Below are 26,959 nucleotides of genomic sequence, written 5' to 3'. Positions count from 1 at the left end.
TACAGTATGCATCTGAGAGAATACTGTTATCCTGCACTCAAAATTCCCTCGAAAACAGCAGTACCATTCTTGGGTACATTTAATTTCATTGTGTGTGAAACAAGTTGAGGATTTTTTTAAAAAAAAAAAAAAAAAAAAAAAAAATCATCCTTTCTAAAACAAAATCTATAAATTCAACAAAATGCACCAAATTGCTCAAACCATTGCGATTATAAGCAGATATTATAACTGAGATTTCAATCTGCTGTTATACCTTTTAATATAGTGGGGTGCGGTGGCGCAGTGGGTTGGACCACAGTCCTGCTCTCCGGTGGGTCTGGGGTTCGAGTCCCACTTGGGGTCCCTTGCGACGGACTGGCGTCCCGTCCTGGGTGTGTCCCCTTCCCCTCCAGCCTTACGCCCTGTGTTACCGGGTAGACTCCGGTTCCCCGCGGCCCCGTCTGGGACAAGCGGTTCTGAAAGTGTGTGTGTGTGTGTGTGTGTGTGTGTGTGTACCTTTTAATATAGCTTAAATGAAAACACCCCCTTTTCGGTTTTTTTTTTTTTTTTTATTTAGAAACCACCTAGTGTTCTGAGTTCCGACAAAGCCAATCATCCAATGCTTCCGGCTCCCCGTCAAAACACAATACTCACAGAAGACCGCGAGTGGATGAACACAGACGCACACCTCCGACAGAGGGCATTCTGCAAGCCATCCTATCCTCTCCTCTCACCCTGGAGGCTGCAGAACTCTTGGAGGAAAGCACTACTCTCTCAGCGTCGTTCAGCAACGTCACACACTCAAGGAAACTCGTGTCAGTTTGTGTTCACTGGGCCTCTTTACCAAGGATGACTAGTTTACCACAAGATGAACTTGAACCCATAGGCCCACTTCTGGCGGGACATAAAAAAACCTTTTGAAAGTCTATTATTTTGGCAGAGTTGCTCTGTTTTTAAGGTCCTACGTAAATGAGTGATTCCGCTGAATGCCACCAAGTCACAGCAAGTCAAACATATGTTTCACCTTTAAAATGCATGAGATGTGAGAAAAATTAAATGTTCTAATATAAAGGAGTTTCTCAGCTTATGTACATCTTTGGGACTAGAGGGGCTGTAAACAACTTGTTTTGTCTCTAACTTGGAAATTAATTTTACTCCTAAGTGAGAATAAAAAAGCTTAATAATACAGCCCTCTGTCAATTTCTTAACCGGTTATGGACACACCTACATTTAGCATTCATCTCAATACTTCCAACTTTCTTTATTATCTCCGCTTTTTCCCGTTACTAACAGTTTGACTCCTGTTTCTTGAACGATTAGGATAACCAGCGTTCAGAAACAACAGGCAGAAGCTGAAAACACTGCGGACAGGAGCTGAATTAGCCCAGTACTATTTTGTTTGGATGCAATTTACAAACACAGGATACATTCACTCTACTACCAACAAAAAAATTAGAACATAGATAAAGCGGAGAAAATATGCGCACTTTAAGGAACAATAAATAAACAATTGGAAAAAATGCTTATATCTCTGAAAATTCATTGCGTCATTGTTTATAACGCAGAAGTCAAGGTCACATCCCATTGACATATGAAAAGCATTCTTTTATGCTTGTATTGTTATACATTAAATTGAATGATTATTTTTGAAAAGACCTTCTATTGTTTCCCAACCATTTGTAGGTCTAAGGTTTATTGTATACAGTTCTATTTACCAGTTTTCCTTGATAAATACTGTCACTTTTTGGGACATTACTCACACACTTGACACCAGGCGCTTGTGGAGAACTTTGAACGAAGGTGACAGAGAGGATGAACAAGCGAGGCGAAGTCAAAAGGTGCTACAGCGGGAAGTTGGCAGCGCTCACCGGGGGAACGGAACGGGGGGGCTGCACCGCCGCTGGCCTCACCACGCTGTGGGAACTCTGGAACTTCCTCCAGAAGAAGGAGCGTCGCGGCTCCGACGAGGGGCGCCGGACCAGACCCTGGCAGTACCTCTGTGTCAACACCGCACCTGATGAACAGAACTCGCCGATTAACACGTTCATTTAGACATGCACTCATACTATAAAGTTTCAACTAGTTATTTTTGAGCGATGATAAAAGCTGACATGTTACACAGATGGCAGTACAGTAGTGGTTAAACCTACCGCTTTGGGACTCGGAGGTCACAGACTCAAGCCTCACCTCCTACTGCAGTACCCTTGATCAAGGTACTTACCCTAAATTGCTCCAGTAAAAATTACCCAGCTGTATAAACGGGTAAAAAAAGCTGTAGGTAGTTAAACAAAATACGTTGCTTATGAAAAAAGTGTGAGCGAAATGAAAAATATAAAAAGAAAGCAACTTGTTTCCTGAACAAGAAAAAAAAAAAAAAACAAAAAACATTCAGTCCACAATTAAACCGTAAAGTAAAAACTGAAATAACACAGCACATAAACTTAATGATCAGGTTTATATCAATGACAGAACTTGATTTACTTTTAAGCCGTTCACGATTTTTCTATCTCAGATGCGTTTAGCCCCCCCCGTGCTTTTGAGGCGGCGCTGCAGACGTGATGAACGCCTCTGATGCATAGCGAACCGTGTTTGGAGAGCACGTGAACTTGGCGGAGCCGCGTTAAGAGACGGAGGCACACGCTCCGAGAGGAGCGGCTTCGCGGCTCCGCGCTGTGTGGCTGTTTAAAGTCAGCCCAGCTGGAAGGCAGGGCGTTCGGCAGCTGTGTTGCGGATGGGGGATGAGTGCTCTACGGGGAGGGAAAGAGGGGGACCTGTGATCTCATAGGGGCAATCAGAACCCCAGCAGACCCCTTCAAGGCCCCCGCTGCGGCAGTCTACGTCCCAGACACTGTGCAGGCCTCCTCCACGCCAGCCGTTTAACCCTTCTCCTGCCAGACTCCTCCCCGGCCCCTCTTCTCCGCCTCATCACGGGCCAATCGTGCTCCGGGTGAGAGAGCCGCAGGGAGCGTTGCTCTCCGGCTGAGCTGAAGGGCACAGCTTCTCACCAATTCCAACAAGTGCAAATACGGAGGCAAGTGTTCACTAAACAACAGGGAAAGGGGACATTACACGTTTCCACACAAAAAAACACCTCTTACCGTTGAAAAGATATTTTTGTGACAGGCTGACCTATTGATACATCAAGTAAAGTGAAGATATTGTGACAAGGTGAATAATATTTCTGTGCCTTTCATACTTAATCAGAAGATTATGTACATAGTTCTTCCACAGGTAATTACTGGAATGTGTGCTTGGAATATGGTGATATCGCACAAGCCGTACTTTACTATACTAATCGTTTGTATCAAAGGCCTTTGCAGGTTGTTGAATGCACCTTTGTTTATTCCGATTTGTATGTTGCGCTTGAGAAAAGTGCCTGTTGAATGCATAACTACGATGAAAATATAATTTCCTATGATAAGACCTGAGGAGGCCGGCCGGCCGGCCGTCACACAAGTTCCCCATGTTGACTGAAGCTGATGACCGCCTGCCATGATGGACGAGACATACCTTTGTGAACGGGGAAATCAAGCTAACACACAGCTACAATATTATTATTAGTTGTAAATTGATTTAAATCTTTTTTAATCTAGAATGCGCAGGAGGGGTGGGAAGCCACGGGCATTTGGACTGCCAGAGTTCAGGTTTTTTTCTCCCTTGACTTTCAGTTAGGAGTTCTTTTATTCCTTTCCTCCGTGGCCAGTAGGCATAATTATAACTTTAATAAATGCATGGATAATGGATTAGGTTAGTATATAGTCAACTGTTTTATTTGTTTCTTTGTCTTATGCCTTTGTTCAGCGCTCAGTGTCACTGTGTGAGAAGAGTGCTCTATAAAAATAAACTGAATCGAATTAATATAAATATAAATGCAATATTTTTATAACAATCGAGGCAGTAGGTAGCACAGTTACTAGAGCTTTTACACTTGGTAAGCAGGTCACAGGCTCAAATCCAACCTACTGCTGTAGTACCCTTGAGTAAGGTACTCACCCTAAAGTTACTCTGCAGAAAATTACCCAGCTGTATTAATGGGTAAATCACTGTAAGCAGCTTACAGGTTGCTCTGGAGGAAAGCATCAGCTAAACAGACGTAAACATGCTATTTAAAACATGTCTATTAAATTTATTTAATAAGTAACACTAAAAAGGGTTGGACTGGGCCCTGCTCTCCGGTGGGTCTGGGGTTCGAGTCCCGCTTGGGGTGCCTTGCGACGGACTGGCGTCCCGTCCTGGGTGTGTCCCCTCCCCCTCCGGCCTTACGCCCTGTGTTGCCGGGTAGGCTCCGGTTCCCCGCGACCCCATATGGGACGAGCGGGTCAGAAAGTGTGTGTGTCTGTGTAACACTAAAAAATTTGATGGGATACCGTGGACCCTTTGAGTTGAGAGATGGCTGACGGGAACCTGAGGGCAGCAGGTCAGCAGGATCGCACGTGAGGACGTGTGACAGGAAAGACGGATGGTCACAGAAACAGCTCCTGCTACATTACCGCCTACGGCCAATGTCCTCTAAACATGGTACCAAACACGTCTGCTGTCTTCACAAGAGCTCAGAAGGGAAGCCGCAGTTATCTCTCAGCGTGGTAGGAACAGCAGAATACAGCAAGTACACTGCCTGCCTGTGACGCCGCTTGGTGTTTTCACTGGTCTGCGAACTCCATCGAATTCAGTAATGAATTAACTCAGCCCATCAGTCCCGAAATGAAACACTGGATACAGCAGTTCTTTCCTCCCATTTTCCCTGTTGAAATTTTGAACAGGTCACAAAGTGATCTTGATCCATGAGAGCAGAGTACTAGAGAACAATGAGAGAAATACAGAGGAGCAGCACGTGCAAGCACTTGCCACGGTTGTGATTAATGTTGCTGTAACAGCCCGGGAAAAAACGGCAGCGTTATTAATCATGGCCGACAGGCCAGGCTCCTTGGCCTCTGTCCTCATACCGCTTGCCCATTAATTAAGACGGAAGGGGGCTAAAAAAGTCGTTGATTCTGAAAACCCTGCATTCAAACAGAAATGTCAGCCTTTCTGTGATGGGGCAAAACAGGGTAGAATTTTCCCGCCCGTTTGCCCGACTGACCTGAAGACCATCAGTAAATACGAAATGACATAAATGTGCACAGGGTGCATCAGGAGCTACACGCATTGCTCTGGACACGGACCTCTCGACAGCGCCTAAGGGCTATTTATACAGCGTTAATTCCGTCTTCCTTCTGATAAAACTCTCATTCGTTCATTTGCGCAGATAAAGAAAAAAATTTTCTTACTACAAGAAATACAGATGTCAAAATATAAAAGTTTTCACTGATACATTTATGCATGCAGCTCTACACCTTTTCCTCAATCTCAGCATGAGATTATATCAGTTAAATATTAATGACGAGTGTTATAATTTCACAGGCAAACAGGGACGAAGCAATTCAATTAAACAATATATACTACAGCTCACTACAGTTGTTAAAAAAAAAAAAAAGCATGGCAATGAAGACCGCAAAACATAATTTCACTTCCTGATAGATAAGAGTGCGAGAGATTAATTCTCACCAGTCTCTACATTTACATTTGTTCATTTAGCAGACGCTTTTGTCCAAAGCAACGTACATCTCAGCAAAAGAACAATTTATGCATTAAAAAAGAGCCTCTTTCGTCAGCTTTCAGAAGGTGCATCTGGGACAATTATGGCCAACGATATAATGACCACAGACCTGTGGCAGACTGAGAAGGAGAGGGTGACATGTGACTGTGGTACATGACCATGGTACATGACTGTAGTACAGGACTATGACACAGTTACACGTCGCTGTACTGTGCAATGAGTCTACAGTTCTGTAGCTCCAGGGGCTTCAAAGAGAAAGATCTGCGTTGTACCTCCCCCGTCTCTAACCCCAGATCATCCATCCCCATCAGTCCCAGAGGAGCTAAGTGCTGGTTGGTCAGGCTGGCCCATCAGGAGTGCTTTGAAGTACTTTGAGAGGCTGCGAACCACCCAGAGCACCACATGAAAACACCTGCTCACTTTAACATAGAGACCCCAGATGACAAGCCTGCACCCATGGTTCTGGAACTCACTTTTTTAGAACAGACTCACCAGTCAGCACTCCCACGATGCACTGCTCGCCTATGGGAAGGGCCAACACACCCAACTAAGACTATTTTCCCCTGCGGTTTCTCCTTCAAGGGTGTGTGTTCCTTGCCACAGTCACTGGGCCTTCTGCCCTGGCCTGCTCTCTGGGGCCCTGAAAATTTCTCAGTATGCGCCACCTCTCCCTTCTCCTTGTTCACATTTATTTTCCTCGTGCTGCCACTTTCATGCAGCGCTCGTATAATTACAAAGTTCTTCAGAAAACATGCTCGACAAGGAGCAAGACCAAGCAAAAGGGAAAAAGAGATTGATGTGAAGAGGCCAGCGCAGGCCGACCGCAAGAACCCAGGCTCCGGCGACCGGGGGTTAACTGTTCCAGCTGCCAAGCGGAACACTGGAAGATCCCTGCAATTACAGGGACCGACAAAGGGCACGCGCAATTTTCAGATCCATTTGCATAGCTGAGAAGGCCTACACTGACCCCTCGGGAACCTCGGAGAGCGGAGAACGCTGCTGAGGGGGGGAGGGACGGCGATGGTGGCTCTCCACATCGTCACGCTAATACCCCGACATTAACACTCTCACAGTCTTCAAGAAATGCAGGGCTTTCTCCGAGCATGTCAAAAATTTAGCAGAGCATCAGACAAGAACAAACTTTACACACTGACAAAGCGGGTAGCACTGACACCTCCTGGGCCGTGGGTTTGAATGTGGGTCTGAAGATGGCTCAGTCCGTGTGGACTTTGCATGTTCTCCCAGTGGTTATTTTGCGTGTTTCCTTCGGGTCCTCTGGATCCTTCCCAGTCCAAAGATACATTTTATGAAAAATGGTGACTGTAAACTGTCCACAGTGTGTAATTGTGTCTTACATTGCTGTGCTGTGTGGTGGGGTACATAATAAACAGGGTAGTAAAGGGTTAGCTGGTACAATAACAGTTCATGGATAGAGCTGCTGCTTTCTGATTCAGGGGTGGCAGGTTCGAATCCATCTCCACCTCTGGTAAGCAAGGAACTTATCCTAAATTGCTCCAGTAAAATTATCCAGCCGTATAAATGGGTAAACAGTTGTAGGTAGCTTAACATTCTAAGTTGCTTTGGAGTAAAGTGTCAGCTAAACAAATAAACGTAAGTAGTTTAGTGTGATGTGCTGCACAAAAACATCAGCTAATTATGATAAGTTATACCCTCACAATATTTATCATTATAGTGACAGGACTAATGTTGACATTAGTCACTGTTTACGCCAACATTTGTGTAAATTCTCTTGCAATCCTAAGTGTTACACCTGGTGTTAGCAATCTTGATAATGTTCATTTCTTTGATAGTAATGTTAGCGTCATGGTCTTTATTATGGCTATTGTCGGAACACAAGATGACACCAAAGAAAACACTCTCCCCGCTCGCAGTGTTGAGGTGGTCGTCCTGTTGAACTGCAGATGTGTGTCGAACTCATTCCTCGACAAACAAAAGTCTGGGGAGCAAAGAAATGAGTGTGACAAGCGGGAAAGAAGCTGTTGCAGGCTGTGGGGAACACTGCTTTGATGTGTTGCCCTGCGTGGACACATTGCGAGTGTGTAAACACGGTGCAGAGTGCCCCCGCTCTGTGGCCGTGAAAGCAGATTTCCCTTGGGGTGCGGGAAGCCGGGGGGGCAGAGCAGGGATTTCGCCCGCCACTCACATGCACAGCTGCTGCCCAGCTTCAGAGCTGCTCCAGATCCTGCTGAACCCTTCCGTGGGGGAGGGGTTCACTGGGTAATAATAATAACAACATTTACCACGCAGAGCCCAGGTCGGCGCGGGGCATGACCTAACCCTGTTGCTGTGCTGGAACCTGGACCACAGCCTGCCGCTGCACGCAACAGGGTGCAAGAACGCATGGAGTGGGGGTGCTGAGGGGTCTCCTTTCACCTCCTGCGTCATTCCGTGTCCAGTGGCCCCCACCGCCAATCAGACCTGAACCCAGGGAACGCATCGGTGTACCTCGTCCTTCTCCTCCTTAATTAATAAATGAGCTGCACTGAAGAATAACATTTTCATTTACGTACACACATTTTGTACATTAATTACCATCAACGTAGCACGTTTCATCAATCCATGTCAAAGTGAAATCCATGTATGAAATCACTGTGTTCCAGTTACAGGCCATCTTGTTGTTTTGCTCAATAAAATACTCTACAAACGCACAACAGGTTCTCAAATTTTCTGCTGCCTTTTCAGTTTCTGTGTCAACTTTTTGGCGAGCAGCATGCACTCAGTTGGGTTTCTCCAGCATCAGTCACACTAGACCTCACATAAGTTCACTACCCTTTCAACAGCGTTGTTAATATAACTTAATTTTATATCACAAGATTTGGGCTCTACAATGTGTACAACATCTCTTGGTCTACCAGGACGTGTCATATGGCCATTCAAATGTGTGGTCCTCTCCTCACTGACGGAAAAAGAAAAGCTGCAATCTGAAAACAATGGGACACACAATACCTGCAGTGTGTGTCTTTCACCTGCCATCCAGCTCCAGCGTGTGCCTTGTTGTCGCCGGCTACCCTGAGGGCTCAGGTTTGGTCTAGTGCTCCAGGTTGCAGTGCCACATTAACAGAGAAGATGAGTTTGGAGCTTCTTTAAAACCAGGGGTTGACCTGCTTGAGAGAACTCCAGCACCCCTGGGACGTGAACTAAAGCTGCACAGATGAGCAGTCATCAGAAGAGCAAAGAACCCAGTAAAAAAAGACCTTCTGCCTGTGCCTGCAGTGGAAGTAGCATTTGGGTCCACGATGATCTTAGCTGTTGCACACAAAGACTCATCTGTGTAGCTCTCCTTACACAAATCAGGTTATCTTCTTGAAACGGTGGTTTCATTTTGGCCTTTAACCACAAACCTCTGCCATGCATGAACCAGCCCAATGTTTGAGGAATCAAAAAAAGATTCAACACTTTCAGCTATCACACAGACACTGTAAAAATCCATCCTTCATTATTTATTCAGCTGATGCCTTTGTGTAAGGTGACTAACAAGGTTCATACAAGGCAAAAAGTGCTCACAAGCCATTCCCACACATCTTCACTGTGACATACATAGAACAGACATATGAGGACGCCGCTGTGAGAAAGCTTTAGGAGCTTTACGAGAGCCCGGCAACTAAATGAACATTAGAGCATTTGTACAAACTGCACTTAAAGCATTACGCAGCAAGCAGAACACATCTCCTGAGGTAATACCCGTATCCCAGCCAAACTGACAGCTCTTCTGCCAAATGAGAAGAAACACCTAATACTGTTTGGAACATCAACCCTTCAGGTGCTGTCTCTGCCAGATCCTCTAGGTCTGGCCCTGGCTCTTGTATGGTTTCTCACACGCCTGGCGCTGAGGGAGTTCTCAACCTTGATCGGCACGCAGTGTCTGGTAAGCTTCAGCCCTTCACAGCACGCCAAGCATTCCTGCGAACTGACTAAGCTCAAGCAAAGCAAGAAAGTGCTCAAGGGGCTTTTGGCACATCTCAGGATCCAGACTGAGGGAACATTCCTCTCCAAAAATACTGCAAGTGACATCCAGGATGCAGACACATTGTGTTCACTTTCCCATGGTTCTCTGCATGTCCCACCCCCAAGTTATGGCACAGAAGAAAAAAGAGTTCATGGACGATCAGGGCATGCTTCCATTACTAACAAACAGTAAAGTTAAAGTCTAGATTATGACATGAAGGAATTTCTACCCCCACTAAATTAGTGTTGCAAAGAATATTTCAGTTCAGAAACCACGATACTCTGTGTAATTCATTTACAACTACCTTCATTTTCATTTTGAATTTCCTGTACTTTTTTTCACTTTGTTTTAACTGGATGTGCTGTGTCACTTTGCTGGGAAAAATCTACATGAAACTTATGTATTAAATTGTTAAATGATTGTTTAGGCCTGTGTTAGGTTGATTGGGTGTCACTCATGACACAGTATCACCCTACACTGACATCAGCTGATTATAATCTTGTAACCTTGCCAGCACTTTTTGCTTTGCATTAACCTATCCCTGTAAATCACCTTGACTGAGGTATGACTACAGGTAGTAATCAACTCATATGTCAACTTTGTTGTAAGTCATTAATTCCCTTATATTGTACTGGGGCAGCACAGGTCACAGCGCCTGGCTGGTGTGACAGGATGTGGGTTCGATCCCCGCTCAGTCTGTGTGGAGTTTACATATTCTCCCGTGTCTGTGCGGGTTTCCTCTGGGTGCTCTGGTTTCCTCCCACACTCCAAAGACATGCTGTTCAGGTTCACCCATAGTGTGTGAGTGACAGAGAGAGTGTGTTCCACTCATGTACGGATGAGTGACCCATAAGTAGTGTATCTAGCAGTGTAAGTCTCCTTGGTCAATAAGGTGTGTGGGCTGATAACATTAGATAGAGTTCATTAGAAGTCGCTTTGGAGAAAAGCATCTGCTAAATAAATAAATGTAAAATGTATTATATAAAGCATAAGGATATATTAACAAAATCTGTTACATTGTACAATAGGTCTTAGTTTTTTTTTTTTTTTTTTTACTAATTTCACACATTATTCCTGTTAAAATAATACTAATACAGAATAATAACATACAGTACAGTTTTAAACATATAAGCACGCTGCACTATTATTTTCACTTTCACTTGTAAATCATTTTTCTTTCAGTTTTTCTTTTCTGCACCACCGGAATACTCGTGTTTTCACTTGCTAGCCATTGTAACAAAAAGTAACTTGGATGGAATCACAAACGAAATGTTATGTGAATAAAACAATGTTTTGTTACACATGCAATAGCTGATAGACATGCCAAGTGAGTCAATAAGAAATACAGATGTCTTGCAGCTGCGCACCCAGCCAACCTTATCGAACAGTTGGAGCGGTCGTCATTAGACTTTAAAGTTATCTAATAAGGCTAATGGGACGGCTGTTGTAAATCCAGGACAGCCAGGACTATGTCAAGGACTATTGGTACAGCAGCAAAGAACAGTAGATGGTTGAGACATCATTTTAGAGTTTATGTTCAATACCCATACAAACACAGACACTACTGCTTCCTTTTCTTCTGGAGGACGCGCACTTCCGATGGGCATACTGCAAGATCCGCAATCTCGACAAGTTGAAAAAAAATCTTCTGTTCTTATCTCTCATAGAACCCCAGTCTGATCTCAGGCCTCCAACCACAAGCTATGACGGAAATCCTGGAAGTACACACACACACACATTTTCAAAACCGCCTGTCCCATACGGGGTCACGGGGAACCGGAGCCTACCCGGTAACACAGGGCGTAAGGCCGGAGGGGGAGGGGGACACACCCAGGATGGGACACCAGTCCACCACAAGGCACCCCAAGCGGGACTCGAACCCCAGACCCACCGGAGAGCAGGACTGCGGCCCAACCCACTGCGCCCCCCCATCCTGGAAGTATTTCATTCTAATACTTCTAACACTGGTGGTTTGCTTCACAGAGAAGCTCTGACGGTTCCTCAACACCTCGGCAGTAGTAAGAAAAGCAGAGCAGTATCTATTCTTCCCGAAGAAGCTAATGAGGGCCAAGTTGTCTCTCAGGCTACAGTCTAACTTCTACTGCTCTGCAGCTGAGAGGATCATGATCTATTGCATCACAGCATGGTATGATAACTGGTCCAGTACAGAATGCACTGTCCTGCAATGTGTTGCCAAGACAGCTCAGCACTGGCATTCAGCTAACTACCAGCCATAGGGGTCATTCACCTCAGCTGCTGCTTGCACAAAGCAACCAACAGCATTACAGACCCAGCTCATCCTCACCAGTTTCTTTCAACCCTTTCCACCTGAGAGGAGGTACAGATGTACATGAGAACAACCAAACCCATCTGAGAAACACATCTGAGAAACAGCTTCTTTCCTAAGGCCATCACCTGTACAAACTCTGTCACAGTCTAGACTTTGTTCCTCCAACTGCTCAAAATACATCTAAAATTCACCCAGTGTACCTATGTGTGCAATATTTCTAATGCGACACTGCTTATTTTTACTGTTCTACAGTAATTGCTTTACTCTTTTGGTTTCATTGCATAACTTTGTATCGCAGTATTGAATTTATTCCTTATGTGTTAAAATATTGCACAACTGTGCACCCCACTATTCCTTCAGTAGAGCACATGTAGAAGATGGGACACCCAGAATCTGGACTACAGCAAGCCCTTGAAAAGTACTAGCGCTGGACATCAGGGAGCTCCTCACATAGAAACGCAATTTGGCATTGGTGTGCATCCCCTCTGTTTTTTGTGTTCTGATCATCACGTGGTGCAGTCATGAGTGTTCAACATTTACATTTATTCACTTAGCAGACGCTTTTGTCCAAAGTGACATACAACAGATACTATGTAGTGTTACTAGCCCACACCTTATTCACCAAGGTGACCACACTGCTAGATACACTACTTACAAGGGGTTACTCATCCATGCATCAGTGAAACTGACTCACTCCGTGACACTCACACACTATAGGGAACCTGAGCAGCATGTCTTTGGACTGTGGGAGGAAACCGGAGCACCCGGAGGAAACCCACACAGACACGGAGAGAACATGCAAACTCCACACAGACTGAGCAGGGATTGAACCCACATTCTCTTGTACCACCCAGGTGCTGTGAGACAGCAGCTTTCCTGCTGGATAAGCTCTGCAGCAGACCACCTACAACATGCGGTTAAAATACGATTAAAACAGCAGCAGACACACAACGTTCCTGCCATTTGCATTTGTCATTTTTCATGTTCAGTGCTGTCCTGCTGCACACCCAAAGCGAAAGAGAAAAGTAGATGACTCTGTAACCAGCAAAGTAGGACTGATCCAAAGTGTACGGTCATGTGCTACACACCAGTGAATTGCAGAAACGCTCGGGATGGAGATTCTTTTCCTTCACCTCCTTCAGCAAATTGACAGGAATGTGTTTGGGATTACAGATTTGAGTGTCACAGATACCGTTGGATTACTGAATGATTGTGAGAGCAACAGTCACAGACCTGATTAATCCACACCAAAACTGGCTGAGAGTAGCAATGCTGAACTTTTTCCACATGCAGAGAGGAGGGAATATTAAAAATTAACCCCAAGACCCCTTTTAAAGAGATGTATAACAGCAGTCGGAGAGATGACTGTTGAAATGAGCACTCTGATGGGGCTCTGCAGAGCCAGAGAGCTTGTAAATGGGGAGGCTTCACATGGCTCATTAGCCCACAGCACCACTCAACACCGTGGCAACAAGAGGGGCCACAAGAGCCACAAGGGGGAGCCCACAAAAACGGATCCTCGGCTGGACTGACTCAACACGACAGCGGATTTTGCGCTATGACAGGTACAATAGCTAGAGAGTTACTGCATCCTACCCTAAACATGATAAAGAGTGTCTGCCCTAAAGATGATCCACAGCATGTCCTTGGCATAGGATGGAATGCAGGATACACCCTAGGTAATGCAGCAGGCCTTTACAGTACACTCACACATAAATACATGAGTCAGTGGCAAAGCAAAAACAGTCAGTGAGATTCAGAGTCATGAGGCCACCTAGAAGCCCACCATGTATTTTGATTGTGGGAAGAAGTCAAAGTACACAGAGGAAACTTACACAAACTGAGCACTGAGCAAGAGAGGGCCCAACATGAACCCTAGATAGGGCCAGACTCCACCCTGAATTGTCAGTTAGAAGAAGAGATGGCTCCTTAATAGACTGCTAATGAACTTAATGGAAAAGGTGCTGCAAACAACATAAAGCAGGACTCTTTTACCCACAACAAATAATGGGTAAAACATTGTTCATCTGTTATAAATGTGACAAACAGCTATAACGCATGCACACCTGTGCAGTTTTTCATCTTACTGTCAGAGGGGCTTTGATTCTGTCAACTTTTAAAGGTACTTGGGATGAACAAAGAGGAAAGTAGGATTCTACTGTATAAATCTGCACTTTGTGCTAAATGCAAGACACCACAAGCAAAGAGCAACTTGATTCTCTGTAGAGGTGGACAATGGGATGTCAGCTTAAGAAGGTGTCAACTATACATCACATTTATCATAGATTATTAGATAAAGAAAGTTTACTGTATTCAGTGACTTTCAATCTTTGTTTTTATTTATACTGTTTTAAATAGTTGCACAGTATTAGTAATAATTTAACAGTTACTGAATTTTGGGAAAATTTTCTGAATGCTCTGTATGTTAGTCGTAGCACAGTGAATGGAAAACAGTATTAGAAGGAGGCAGAGCAGCAAAGTGCATACAGTACTGTGCTATAAAAGACATGCACCACTACATTACTTTCTGGAAAAAACAAAATTTATAAGCAAAAAGGTTATTCACGTTAGTTCATTTAGCTGACGCTTTTCTCCAAAGCTACTTGTAATGTTAAGGTACTTACAATTATTTATCCATTTATACAACTGGGTAATTTTGACTGGAGCAATTTAGGGTAAATACTTTGTTCAAGGGTACTACAGCCAGAGGTGGGAATCGAAGCTGCGACCTTTGGGTCGAAAAGTGGTATCTCTAACCAATATGTTACCAGCTGTCTCTAGTCAATAACAGAAATGCAAAAAAATAAGATGTGTTTTTATATAACTTTCAATTTCAAGTTGATATGTGTCAAACTGCAGGATATTTTGCGTTCCTGTATGGGTCTTGTATAGTATCTGTGGGTATAAAGTGTCTGATCAGGAGACATGGTCTCTAATAAGGAGCCACTTATCTGAGAGAGAGCATCATATATGGGGCATCACATAGCTGGGAGCCTCTGGCATAGTTTTTACCATCATCATACACCCTGTTACTCTGCATGAAACCTGACAAAACCCAAAGCCATTCTATCTACTGTCTCTCTCTGTAGCCTTAGAACTATTTGTGAATTAAGGTTTTCCAAAAAGGCCCAAATACAATACCCGAGATGCTTTGTAAAATATTATTATTTTATATTATATTATTTATAACTTCACACCGGTCTGGGTAACCCACAGAGAACAAAAAAACAATAATGACCAAGTACGTACACATCCCCGAGGAAAATAACTTTGACACAACGGATTACATTACTACTTATAATTATTATTCATTTTTTTATTTGTTAATTCGAGGCCAGTCCTAGTAAAGGACTCATTACGTCATAGCTGCCTAATTTATCCACCACCTGAGGCACCTCAGTCAGGCTGAAGGCGGGATTCGGACCGGAGAGTGTAAAACTCTGCATAAAAAAAAAAAGAGCAAAAATACGACTTGCAAAGCGTTTATAACAGCAGTGCTAGTGGATGCGCTCGAAAGTTACACTCTCGCTGAAGAGTTATGTATTTTCGCAACACACGGACATCAGATACTTCTTCCAGAGAGTTCCAGTGAGTGACCGGACCGGAGTCTCGACTCGAGTACTAGCTAAATCCGGCTGCGACGTGGTGCGTGTGTCAGGCAGAGGACACGAAATACACTGACAGAATAAGCCGCTCACGTTTCATATATACGTCAGCGACAGTGCAAATCTAGCAAACGCATCGTAATTTAAATACAACGTAAAAAATGCCAAAAGCACAGTACCTGCTCGAGCGGTACAACGCGTAGCACAGGGCGACGCCATGTTGTTTACATCAGAGGACCACGTGACACAACCGTTCTCGCGGTTTCTTGATCCGCTGCAACCATCGGCTTTTAGGCGCGAACGCTAGCGTTGCACCGATAAGCTGCGAACGAAACGTGTACTTGACAGGACTGGAACAAAGCAAATGTTAAATAGAAAACAATACTTTAACTAAAGTACACCAAAAACATGAGGAGATTAAACGATACATTCACCGTGTCAGAGCCATCAATTGGATTTCGGAAGATAATGCCTTGTTAGAGAAAAGGGATTTTTAAACATTTCATCCAGAAAAACTGAGAAGAAACAGGCTCCTGCAGTAAAGTCTCAAAGCACAAAGAAAACAATGTCTCAAAGCACACACATGTTCTTTACGCTGCCTCACGGATTCAGTGACTGGATTACATTATCTTTTCGCTGGCAGCGGTTAGAGAAAGGAAGGTGAGCCATGTTGTAACTGAGCCACTAGAAGAGTGTCGAAAGGCCTTGGCCTTGGACCAAGATCCTCTGCTTTACACGTATGGCAGAGTCTGACCGCAGGATCCAGGGCATACGCGCGCACGCAGACACGCACGCGCAGGCTGAGAGGGGGCACAGACACACGCAACAAATGCTTGCCTTGAGGAGACAGACGTGAGCACACAAATGGGTTGGAACAAGGAGAAAGAGGAGAAATGTCTTATCTGATTCTCACATGCAGGGAGTGGTGAGCTCTACCTTCTAACTACTACATCCAGTCCCCCCAAGGAGAAGTCATACATCTGGTCTCCAGATCTCCTCTTCCTGCTCTCCCCAGAAATTCCACCATTTTTTTTTTTCCACAGTCGTCGTTATTCCGCTGTCAGGGAATAAAACCCTAATGGGTGGCATCTGGGAGGAAATGCAGTGGTTGTCAACGGAAGCACTACTGCAAAAGGCAGTGTTTTCATTTACTTCTTCATATTCAGTGTTGACAAACTGATGTTTCAAAGTCTTATTAGTGTTATAAAATAAAACCAGTGAAATAAGTCCAGCCATAATCGTATTTTTCATGTCTAAGTAAGTTAATAAAATACATAATACTTGGAAAACAGTCATAATAACCATAATGCATTCAACCACTTAAGCATTTCTCTTGAGCTAACCTTACAAGTTATTGAATTTAGAACCATGCTACTAAAGGCAATAGGTGGAAGAGTGGTTGAAGATGTGGATCGCAGTGTTACATTTTCAGGTTCCATTCTCAGAATGGGGTTTAAATAAGAAATGTACTCTGTGCAAAATACCCTTGAGCAAGGTATGAGACCTGAAATTCAAAGTAAAAAGTACCTGGGTAGAGTTAAATTAGATGCAAGTGTCAGCTACACAGCACAATGGTAACAAATGTAAATGTAATTGTTCAGACATTGTTGGCATGCATGGATAGGCCAATTAAACTCTGAGACACGGTAGTAGTCCTTAGACAAAATGTTCCATGACGAAAGAGATCCATCCCCCTCACTGTTTGCGTCAATGCGAACACTGCAATGCGTGTTGTTGTGTTGGCAGCATAACTTTCGGCAAACGACTCTGCTGAAAGGAATGCAAATCACATATATAACCACCAGCAGCCAAATGTGGTGGAACCACAGGGGGAAGGCGTGCTCCTTTGTCGAAGCCATGAGCAGCACATTGTATATGCAACAATGAGGCCTGCTTTTTCACAAGCATGTGTGCCTGTAGCAAAATCACTGACCTTCCCGTCATTTCTAACCCAGGGTGGTGCTACAGATGCAACACTTCTAATTGGGCCCACACCAGGGAAACTAGTACTGACACGTCTGTTGCATCCACGAGAAAGAAAGAGTTGTACGAGAAACACAGTCTAAACATGCCACATTAGTGGGTTACTTGTTGTCATGGTGAAGGTTAACCAGCTTTATCATGCATTGCACAGGGTCCTCTCATAGGAGGCAAAAAGACAGCGGGCCAGAGGTCACGAGTCATATCTCATTAGCTATGTTGCATTATTACCTTAATTTTAGCAGGATGGCCAAATTGTATTCTGACTGTAACTGCACATCACTTTACAAACAAGCTGTGAAGAGAAAATCCAGAACATTTTTTTCAATGTGAATATGAATTTTCCTGTTGGCCTTTGCAAATGGTGCACAGTTGCATTTACTTTCCATCACATAAATGTCACTATGCATTGGGTGTAATGTACATGGCATACTTGCCACAGTTTCAAATAATGCTTATGTCTGTCAAGCCAAGGACTCAGATATCCAATATGATGTTTTGCATTTCATGGTCTGTGGCAAAATATTACCATTAACATTGTATGTGACATTATAATGTAAGTTATTTAATTCAAAAAATGACATTGATACTCAATGAAAAGAGTGGAAAATATGTTTCACAGAAGAAAATATGCAGGAAATGTGCATGTAGCTGTATTACTTTTTAGGCAGCTCATATACCTGGTGGCATGGTGGTGAAGAAATTGTACTTGGAGTTTTATTTTGAAGATGGACCTTGCTGCTTTACCCTTGTTCAAATGTTTTTAACTACATTACTTCATTAGAATATCTAACTGAATAAAGGAGGAGACATTGTAATAAAGTAGATAGTGCCTGGGTGTTTTGCACATGGGTTCAAATCCTGCTCGGTCTGTGTGAAGTTTGTATGTTCTCCATATGTCTGTATAGGTTTCTTCACACAGTCTAAAGGCATGCAGTTTAACTTAAATGGTAATTCTAAATTGCCCATAGTGTGTCTGGCTAACCTGCAATGTACTACGTTCTCCTGCAAGCCATATCCTTCCTAGCTCAGCACTCAGTGACTCTAGGATAAGCTCTGCACTGCCATGACCCTGACAAAGACAAAGGTTAAGGCTGATTTTCAAAATCTGTGCATGTTGCTTTATTAATTAAATAAATTTTAATTATAGTTTGTACCTTTTATATTAAAGCTTTGTAATTTTTATCTCTCCTTGTTTTGTAAGTATGTCAACTGATAAAGTCTGTGACACTTTCTGCACAAATGTAACACGTAGACTTAAGAGGGTTGAAACCACTTGCACCAATGACTTTGAAAGCTCCAGTCAGATTTGCTGAAAATTCCTTCTGTTCTGGCTTAAATTTTTAGTTCTGACTGACAACAGCATCACTGGTGCAAGGTTCATACAGCATTGCAGAATGTTCTAGAGAGAAAGTGCACCCATTATGGCTCTCCATGCCACAGGCATCCGGCTGTGGTAATCACCCACAAACAAGAAGCACACTAGAAGCCTGGGGCATAATTGGGGGCTAAGTAGAAAAGAAAACTCATAAAGGACCTCGTCTAAGTGAATGCAAGCAGGGAGCACCCAGTCCCTGTTTAGTTACATTTGTCCTAATGGATTACCCCTTTTAATAAAATATATAGCCATCAGTATTGACTAAAATCTAAAAATTAGTCAGTCTTAGAGGTGCAAAACAAAAGAAACTGTATTAAAATTGTACTTATTAGGTTCAGTTTCCATACGTAAAATTTAATAACTATCAGGCAAGCAAATGTGTCCACTTTGATGTACGTGGTGTTACTGCTTTACAAAGAATTGTATAATATGATATATAAAAATACTATGAGATTTTGGGTTTCAGGGATTTTTCCACTGCTTTGCCACTGTTTTGATTTCATTTTAAGCAAAATTCTGAAACAGAAGTATCGTAAGTTCAGAGATGAATCCTGACAGCCATAGTTCTGTAGAACTTCTGTGAAAAAGGATCCTGGGAACTCTACTTCATTTTTACTGAATGTGGTCCAATTCTGACTCTAGCTCAAGTGCAAATCAATACTTGGGGTTCCTTGAAGTCACATGTTAATCAGTGCCTTTCTGAAGCTGAGTTTGAAGGGATGTGAGGTCATTTAACATGTTTATTTTTAACTTCATATGGGCCCTTGGGGCAGGTCCACCTCAAATGGCTAGCCCAGCTGGTTTGACTGCAAAGGCAGGGCATCACAAGTCAAAAGACCATGCCCAAGGCAGCTTCATATCGGTCAAAGAGGATCTACCATATAAGAAAGACAAAAAAGAAAGACAGAAAGAAGCGTTATGGATGTATGCAATGTATCATTTTGAACGTATGCCTGCAGAAAAAATTAAGACACTGGAGTGATCTGAAACATGAAATTGAAAAAGTGCATTGTAAATGTACATGAAGAAATTTCCAAGTAACTCTGTAAACTACCCATTCTAAACCCCAGCCAGAGTTTCAGTTTCAATAATAGGTAATCCATGCTCCACTCGCCTCGGCCCTGAAACAGGAAAGTAATTATGCCGTTGCTGGAATATGATTGTGGTAGCATGTGGTGAACACATTTCTGCTCATACTGCGAGTAATTTGCATACATCCGGCCTTCATTTGGGTTCTGTCTCTGGGAAGTCAGAGTGGTGAATGAGGTTTTTTTAACACGGGGAAAAGTGTTTCATTCCAGGGCAAGCAGCCTCCACTCAGAGCAATAATCTCATCCCCGTGCCCCCCTTTTCTCAAAAACCACAGCAAAGCAGCTAAATTTTAAATGGAGAAACCATTTGGATGAAGGTATAATCTTTGGGATGTGGTAAACCATTGAAATGTATTGCTTATGGGTCCATCAATAGCATTTATAGCAAGTCCATGGTGTATAGAATAGGTTATGGACTAGTGTCTGAGTAGTTAGAGAGCTACTCAGCTATTCAAAGGTAAATACACACACGCGCACACACACACACACACACACACACACACACACACACACACACACACACACACACCTGTGATGGTCTGGACTAGCAGGGAAGTGCAGTGGAGTAAGTGGACCGCCCTAGCAGCTGAGCCCTATGACCCCTTCACTTGAATGAGGGAACAGGGTCTCCACAGTGGGGTGAGACGGAAACATAAGGGCATGAAAGGACTGCCTTCCTGACCCCTCAAACAGCCTCCTGGCTCTGCCTGCTTTATTTTAAGGCACCAAACAATGTTGCTAATAAAGTAAAAACGAAAACAAAACTGAAAGGAAGACAGAAGTAAGTAAAATTACCCCTCTGTTCTTTCTTCTTTCCTATTTCTTTGGCTTCTGATTTCTACGTCTATGTCCATGATTTATTCCAGCATACATATACTGAAGTATCTAGAAATGAAAAATAAAAAAGTGAAATGACAAGGTCTGTGCATCAATATGTGTGCTATTTTAAATAGATAAACTTTTTTAAAACAAACTTTAGACAGTATTCTTTACACAGAATTATAGTTTAAATACAGTACATGTTTATATTACGTAGAATTAACATAATAGTAGATTTATTATTATGATCATAGAAGAAATAACAAAAGTTAACCACAAGATATCATGTCCTGTGGCATAATTTAGTTACTTGTCCATTATTTACTAATTTTCAACATTATTTTGATCACTTTGACTTTAAATTGTGGCAAGTGAGTTAGGACGTGTGAGCCAGTAATTTAACAGAGAGGAATGAGAAGCAAAATGTGTAATTTTCTTTTTTCCTTTACCAAAGGGTGGGCAAGAGCTCCCTTAACAATTACCTTACACACAGCAGGGTTTTGTCTAGATAGACATAGCAATTAGAAACTGTCATGTAGCCAGCAGTTGCAAGGAGAGCCACTCCCCCACCATGCCACAACCCTTCCATCCTCATTGTATATCTGAAATCTGCACATAAAAAACACTAACGGGTCAATTACAGACACACTCCAACACAACGTCCATTTCACTACCACTTCCAAACCCCATTTTGCTGCCCAGTTTTCAGTGTCAGTATGCTGCAGGGAGGGGTTCTAGTTCGTACACCTGCTATGGCCTGAATTTATAATGTGCTTAATTGCTGGACAGCAACTTGAAAGTGGGAAAAAATCTACGCTCTTTATATCACTTTAGTCCATTTACTATTGTTCACGTAAATGTGTGACAGGCTTAAAAAACAACAACACTGATGGAGGCTCATTTTACGGTTTTGGCCTTCATTCTTCTTTTCATAACACATCAGAATTCAGTGCAGCTCTTGCCCTGAAATAAAAGGACAAGAGGCCAGGGCACAAAGGAAACGCTTTCCAGGCATACAATGTCGTTCTATCCAGGAGAAAAATGTAATTAAACTGGCCCAGTAATTGGTGGCAAGTTCCACAAAGGCTGGGTATGTGATGGGGTGTGCCAAGACAAAGGCACAACAAGTAAACCGGTCTGTGTCAATTTGCCACTATTAGTCACAATTAGTCACCATTTGCTAAACTACTATTAATCTGACATAAATTATGAGTGCTATCCTTCTGAAAAATGCAGCTAAGGCACAAAATAGATATCAAAACTATCTTCCAACAAGTTACACTTCCTGTACAGTTCTGACTTCCTTTCCTGTAGCTACCTATAAAGTTTTGCACTCATCACACTCCCAGGGTAATACTGTTTTGAGATAGCTGTTACTTCAGGTCAAAATAGGCATAGGGCTGTAAATAGAGTGAGTTACTTTTTTGTTTAATTTATTTCATTCATGTATTTCATCATAACTTCATAGCTTCTTATATTGTTATCTTAAATGTGCTAAACACTTAGCCAGCGTTTGCTTGTTTGTTAGCTAACCAGCTATCAACCTCTATCTTTCTACATGAAGCTTGGGGAACATATTTTGAATGCTTCACAACAGTTCATTTCATAATAGGTTTACAAAAGAAGTTACACTCATGGGTATTACAGCAGGAGCTGGAACCAAACATTCATTAGTAAAGCTCCACAGCACAATGTCTCCACCCAGGATACGGCCTGCCTCGTGCACTATGTTTCCTGGTTAGACTTTGTACCAATGTTGCTGAGGTTCACAATAACTATTATAGCCATTGCTGAAATAATATGTGCATCATGACAGCAAAAACACTAAACGGTCTGACATGATATAAAAAATGTAAGACTAAAAAGAAACTGCATCAGCAAGCACAGCTAGACAAAGATACTAACAGTATACACCTAACCCTTGCCTGACATTAAAGGGATCAAATTAATATTATTTCTTATGGAAATAATGTTAAACTGACTTTTGTGTTTGTCCAATTGGCCACACCTATTGCTTGTTTCTTATTAACAAGACCTTTCCAGGTGTGGCTGTCAGTTCAGGCAGGGAAGTAGGTGTGGCCAGGGCATGGCCTGCCATAATGGATGCTACAGCAGCTTGTAGTGACTGGTTCTTTACTGGGTGGCATGGAGAGTAGTAAGGTGCTTGAGATGGAGGGGTGTTGGTTTAAATCTACTCCAGGCTGTCTGGAATTTGCCTGTTCTCCATATGTTCACTTGGGTTTCCTCTCACAGTCTATGCATTTCTGGTGGATTGCTGAATGTAAAGTGCCCTTAGTATGTCTGTATGTGATTGGCAATCCTGCAGATGACCATTGCCCTACAGCTCATCAATGTGTGACCAGCAGTATTTAAAAACAGGAATAAAGATGGAGGGGTCTGTATCAGTGGAAAACATACTTTACCTTCTCAGAGTCCTACAAGTCTGTTGCTGACTTGACTAATATTCTCATCCAAAGTGCAAATCAGCACCAAAAGGCCTATTACATAGTATCACAAGAAGAAAGTGGTTAGTAAGAATGGTAGAGGACTTGGACTCAAAACTAAAAAGGAAATATATATAGATCACTAGATATTACCGTAAATATATACAGCATATTTTAATCATATGGTGTACAATTCAAAGATTATTTCTGTAGGGAACATTAACTCAGAACAAGATGAAGCCCAAGATGACATTTCTATATGCTTTAGACTGCCTAGAAAAAAGAATTTAGTTTCTTCTCCATCAAAAATTTAGAAATTTCTTTGTTTTTGCTCTGCACACAAATAATGAAGAGGCATAATGAAATAAGACACTATTGTTCTTTCATTAGCTTACTACTGCTTCAACATACAGAAGGCTTAAGAAATGAAATAGAAAGAATGAATACTTTCATGACAAAAAAGGAAAGCTATCATGTAATTAGGACTGTCAGCTGAACGGAGCTTAAATCCCCCTTTTCTATCCTGTAGTGAATAGGCCTGTAAGCCAATTAATTGAATACATTTACTACTTATCCTAAGCCATGAATATTTGATGGACTCCCGACAATGATTTATTTCTACTCCTCACCGGGCAATAAAATTTAATGAATTGATCTTGACATCACGAAAAACCCTATACCACAGTTCCAGTCCTCTGTTCTCTAATCGTTGCCAGCAGATTCAATCAAATTAACTTGCTGTCATCTCTGAATGGTGAGGGGATGGGAGTAAATTTTACTCACCAGAATGTGTAGGTCCTCCTGCTACAATGTTTGCATTGTATCTATTTCCACAAGGACTGACACAAGAACACTTTGCATTAACTCGCTAAGCAGCCCTTTCACGCCATTCGCACGCCAGCAACCACCGCTTCTCCAGTGCAGGTCCTCATGGCTCTGTATTCAAAAGAGGGAATCGGACCCCAGCCCAAGCAAAAGAGTTCTACAAAGGCTAATGTGCTGCACCGCTAATTCCCCCCTCCATTCAGACGTCGTCTAATATCTGACTGGATTTAATGCACCTGCAGCTGACTGTTGCTCCACCATTGTTGCCATATGAGAAACAAGCATCCATGCAAGAGCACAGGGAAAATGAGCTGTATTGTCCAAACACCTACCCATACACCACTTCCAGGCTGCTTTTTCTTCTTAAAATAGGATCCATTGCTCAGTTTAGATGAGTTGACAGTGAAATTTTGAAGCCTTTTGTCCCATTTGCAATAGATTATTATTGTAGTACAAAACATACTGGGCCACTGTTAAAAACCCAGTGAAAATCAAGTACTGTGGTGACCAAACATTCTCACAAGAAAAAGAACAGGTAATGTTTTGCTTTGCTCCTGCTGTCATGTTCATGTGGCCGTAGCTTAATCTGTCATGTTGATCCACAAAAAGTAAGACGTTTGAATTTCTAAGGAATGTCATTGTCCCTTTTCATGGGTTGATCTCATCTTAATCATGTCATATTTTCTTGTCTGTACTGTTTTATACTTTTGACAAAATCTTTATTGAAGACTATGTAATATTGTCACAGTAGTTTGCACAACATGGTTTATCAGCATATTTATGAAGACAATAGCATATGCGTCAAGAACAAAGCATTAAACCACCAAAACACCAAAATCAGGGAGTAAAGAGGACTAAAAGGGTTTGACTTTTGTTTTGATTTCACCTGCTGTGGGAGTGTAGGGGATGAGGGCACTGTTACACACTTTGAATCATCCTCTGTATGACACAATTAGAGAACACAAAAAAGACAAATGCATTCACAGTTACACATGTCCTTCAAATGGAAGTCCATTACTGAAGCACTTGGGGTGACATGGGTGAAAACTGGGTTGGATGGGAGACCAGCACCAGGGCAGCAGCTGCTTGCTGAACTCTGTCCTGTAGTCCACGGCCCCCTCCCTGCTCCATCCGCCCCTCCTGTCTTCCACCTGCTGCACTGCAGCAACGCTTTGTGTCTGGCCTGTAGTCACTGTAAAACTTAATTGCAGTCAGTGAGTAGCCTTATTATAGTTATTGTGTAGTTCTCATTGTAGCTAGGATGCCTACTCACCAGGGTCATTCCAATTATCTGCTCGATTCATTTTCGCTCAGTTCATCAGCTAAAATATTTAACCGTTATTCCTAAAAAATGTATCTTTGCTGTTTTCAGTCATTCAAATTTGTGATACCTTGTGTGACTGTAAGAAAACAGATGCAGTCTGTCATACATACACACATTTTCAGAACCACTTGTCCCATATGGGGTCGTGGGGAACCAGAGCCTACCTGGTAACACAGGGGACGCACCCAGAACGGGACGCCAGTCCGTCGCAAGGTACCCCAAGTGGGACTCGAACCCCAGACCCACCAGAGAGCAGGACTGTGGTCCAACCCACTGCGCCACCGCACCCCCCTGTCATGCATACACACATCTTTAAAAAGTTCAGGGACCACTCTTCACTAGTTGTCTTAGATAATGTCAGAGTGCCAGTGGTTATTGTGAGAAGCTACTGTGAAGCAATGAAATCAAAAGAGTGATTGGCTCTGCTGCTGCTCCAAATACATTTATTTGTAGTTTATACATACCTTTCTCTTATAGAAAGGGTAAAATGTCCAAGACTAGTAACAGTTTGTCAGTAACACACACACATGCTATATATTTACATGTAATCATTAGCAGACAGTTTTCTTGAAAGGAATGTACATCTCATAGAAAATATGTATATGTGCATGTGTGAGTACATTTACTCTTGTTTTAAATGGTGGAAATCATTGTTTTCAACTGTCTGCTTCAGCTGATAAATTTAACTAAACTAGTATTCTTGGTAGTATTGAAAACTCACCTCTTCCAGACCCACTTCTCCCAAGATCTCTCCAGCTCATGTACGGTGTAAATGTTCATGCATCGTAACTTCATGAGCATCCCCAGATATAGCCTTTATTTAGCCACTACTCCGGCATTGTATTTGCTTGTTTGTGTATCTTATAATATTTTTAAAAAAAAAATAAATTGGTAGGAGGGTGTCAGGATTTGTCTATCCTGTGTTTTATGCACCTACTTGCACGATGAACCTTAGTGCAGCAAGTGGTAGGTAACAAACTAGGTTTGCCTGAGACTTTCATGTCTGCAGCTATGTCTCCTCTCAATGTAATGCATAAATTGTACTTTTGCTGAGATGTACATCGCTTTGGACAAAAGTGTCTGCTAAATCAATAAATGTAAATGTATTATTCTGTTTGGGAAACCGTGAATATACAGGGTGAAAGACTTGATTCTGAATTTAATTTAAATGTTACATTGTAAAGGTAATTTTTATTCTTGACAGTTTGCTTAATTTTCATTAGCATTCATTTAACTGACACTTTTTTATTCAGATAAACCACAGATGCACCAAGATAAGCAACTGTATGAAAACTATGACCCATTATGTGTTATGATATAACTGTTTGTAAGTATTTCAGGACAACACATTTTATAATTTGTTAGACTGGTAACAATTAATTATCTAAAACATCTCCACCAAATCATAATAGAAAGAAATTTGCTTCCTGCAAAACATCTGTATGAAAACTGCACCATGTGTTTTTTTTCCTGCAATGTTAGAACATTTATATATACAATGAATGGAGCTTTTGAGGGCAAAAAAAGAGACCCAGCAGGTTTACACTTAGATAAAGTTTCATTCAGTCATTCTTTTCCATTTTGACTGGTGGTCGTGTTCATGTAGTTTTACAGTCATTCATGCTTTTAAAAATCTCCAATTTTTCCACCTCCCTCATTTC

The 26,959-nt window shown here is 42.4% G+C and overlaps 1 protein-coding gene across 2 annotated transcripts in view; it reads right to left on the bottom strand.

The window, feature by feature from the left end:
* Nucleotides 1–15,687, bottom strand: part of metap1d (methionyl aminopeptidase type 1D (mitochondrial)) — a 32,269-nt gene extending 16,582 nt beyond the window's left edge. For both annotated transcript variants that reach the window (XM_029256679.1, XM_018729615.2), the window contains exons 1-2: nt 15,617–15,687; nt 1,848–1,993 (exon numbers count right to left, since the gene is read on the bottom strand). In XM_029256679.1, coding sequence (XP_029112512.1) covers nt 1,848–1,993; nt 15,617–15,656 — 186 coding nt within the window. In that variant the 5' untranslated portion in view covers nt 15,657–15,687. The remainder of the gene's footprint in view (nt 1–1,847; nt 1,994–15,616) is intronic.
* Nucleotides 15,688–26,959: the final 11,272 nt, after the last annotated feature.

This window comes from Scleropages formosus, chromosome 12 (genome assembly GCF_900964775.1).
Source record: "Scleropages formosus chromosome 12, fSclFor1.1, whole genome shotgun sequence".
Taxonomy (NCBI): domain Eukaryota; kingdom Metazoa; phylum Chordata; class Actinopteri; order Osteoglossiformes; family Osteoglossidae; genus Scleropages; species Scleropages formosus.
The sequence above is the reverse complement of the archived record's forward strand: the minus strand, read 5'-3'. Positions and strand labels throughout refer to the sequence as shown.